The sequence below is a fragment of the Lucilia cuprina genome, chromosome 5 (assembly GCF_022045245.1).
Source record: "Lucilia cuprina isolate Lc7/37 chromosome 5, ASM2204524v1, whole genome shotgun sequence".
NCBI lineage: Eukaryota > Metazoa > Arthropoda > Insecta > Diptera > Calliphoridae > Lucilia > Lucilia cuprina.
In genome coordinates, this window is record NC_060953.1 from 5,685,388 (window position 1) to 5,687,801 (window position 2,414).

Here is a 2,414-nt window from a genome sequence, read left to right on the forward strand (position 1 = left end):
TAGTCTATAGTCTAGTCTATAGTCTAGTCTATAGTCTAGTCTATAGTCTAGTCTATAGTCTAGTCTATAGTCTAGTCTATAGTCTAGTCTATAGTCTAGTCTTGTCTAAGGTCTGGTCTTTGGCCTAATCTATAGTCAAAGTATTACTAAAAACTAATATATTTCTTCATAATTAACTGCATTTAAGGGTGTAAAATATTCGGCACAGCCCATGTTTAAGGTCAGTTTATTAAAAGTTAAAATCTTATCTTTAAATTGAGGGATTTCTTTTAATAGGCAAAACTAGTTGTTTGTAAATAAATTTTGTTTAATTAATTTTTATTTCTTAAACAATAGCTAAATTTATATCTATTTAGAAATAATGAAATACCTAAGTAATAGACTTTTTATTATAAAAGGCAACATAATCTCGGACAAACATAGTCAGTGTTAAAAATCTAACGACTAGTGAAAAATAGAAAATTCGCTAAATAATATAAAACTTTTTTAAACATGGGTGGTAAGTGAGCAAAAAGGATTAAGGATTTGGTTATTTTCAATATTTTTGTATACAATATCTGTTGTTCAAACTTGTTTCCTTAGTTTCATCTCAAGTGGCTAGTGTTGCCATCATGCTATTAGCATTTAGCTTACAAGCGGCCTATGCTGGCTACAATGTTAGCAGCTACTGTCAACTTGTACCAACTGGCACTAAATTTCCCAGTTTAATCTCATGCCAAAAGTATTACATCTGCAGAGACAATGGCCAAGTAATTGAAACCTCTTGTAGCGGTAGCGATGTCTTTAGCAAAGATAAACAAAATTGTGTATCTGCCTCTTCAGCGAATTGTAATATTAAAACTCCTAATCCATGTGATAATAATGTCGTGGGTTTTGTATCAGATCCTAATGACTGTCAGAGGTGGATTTATTGTGAAAAGAATGAAATATTAGCCAGTGGTAACTGTGCATATGGACAGTATTTTAATAAGGATACAAAACTGTGTGCTTCCGGCGATTGCCCATATAGTAGTGCACCTATAGAGATAGAAAATATATGTCAGATTATGCAAGTTGGTCAATTCTTTGGTGATATCGACGATTGTGCCGCTTGGCATGTTTGCTACGGAAACCAAGACTCAAAAGGCGTATGCCAGAACGGATTGGTAAGTCTTTATACCTAAATATGAAACATACATATAATATTTATTTTTTTATTTAACAAGATCTACAATGCCGAAAAACGCATGTGTGTACCGAGTAATGGCAATATGTGCGCTGGACCAACCGAAATCTGTAATGAAACTGAACTAGACAAAATAATTCCCAATTCTGGTGTCTGCTCTATTTACTTCGAATGTACAGTATCTAATAATAATTATACGTGGAAAAAAAATTCATGTGAAAATGGTGAATATTACGATGTGAACACAAAAAGCTGCAAAAATCGTCAAGAGGCTACACCGGTTGAAGGCTGTGATCGTTGTGAATTTGTCAACACAACTTTTGTAAATGCTGTTGATCCCACTTGCATGAATTATTTAGTATGTAAAGATGGAAAGGAGATTGTTAAGGGCACGTGTGTCAGCGGCTATTTTAACGAACAAGAACAAATATGTACTAATAATGATACAAATTTACCAGATTATAGAAAAAATAATGGTGCTTGTTACCTTGAAACAGCCACTACAACCGAAGAACCCTCTAAAGAATCCACACCAGCGAAAACTGATCCAGAGGAAAGTACACCAGCGAAAACTGATCCAGAGGAAAGTACACCAGCAACAACTGAGCCAGAGAAAAGTACACCAGCAACAACTGATCCAGAGAAAAGTACACCAGCAACAACTGAGCCAGAGGAAACAAAGCCAACGGAAACGGAGCCGGAGAAAACAACACCAGCAACAGCAGAGCCAGAAGAAACTAAGCCAACGGAAACAGAGCCGGAGAAAACTACACCAGCAACAACAGAGCCAGAGCGTGTTGAAACTACACTAGATGGAAAAAACCCCGCTTTAGATAACGGAAAAACAAAAAAGCCACCAAAAAAAAACAACAACAAAAAAGCCTAAAACAACGAAGAAGCCAAAAAATTAAAAATTAATTAAAATGTCTTCAGTCAAGCACTAATTGTTGAATAAAATTACAAGTTTTTTTTTGAAATTCGTTGAAATAATTCATAAATCCTAATAGTATGCAGTTTTTTTTAAGATTTACAACAAACAATCAATCAATTATTAAAAAAGCGTTGCCAGAGTAGTTAAACTAAGAAATTTATTTCTACTCATTTCAAATATTTCAAATTCAAGTACCTAAAAATTTCCAAATCTAGTTCTGTTCTAGTTTTGTTCTAGTTCTGTTTTAGTTCTGTTCTAGTTCTGTTCTAGTTCTGTTCTAGTTCTGTTTTAGTTCTGTTCTAGTTCTGTTCTAGTTCT

At 34.0% G+C, this 2,414-nt stretch overlaps 2 protein-coding genes across 6 annotated transcripts in view; both read left to right on the forward strand.

Annotated features, from left to right (window-relative positions):
* The window catches only part of LOC111683379 (signal transducer and activator of transcription B-like), a 158,485-nt gene that overhangs the window by 12,594 nt on the left and 143,477 nt on the right, over positions 1–2,414 (forward strand). The window lies entirely within an intron of this gene.
* On the forward strand, positions 417–2,185 carry LOC111688891 (peritrophin-48-like). The gene is made up of 3 exons (XM_023451390.2): positions 417–499; positions 583–1,145; positions 1,206–2,185. The coding sequence occupies exons 1-3, from the start codon at positions 493–495 to the stop codon at positions 2,049–2,051; spliced, it is 1,416 nt and encodes a 471-aa protein (XP_023307158.2). The 5' UTR covers positions 417–492; the 3' UTR covers positions 2,052–2,185.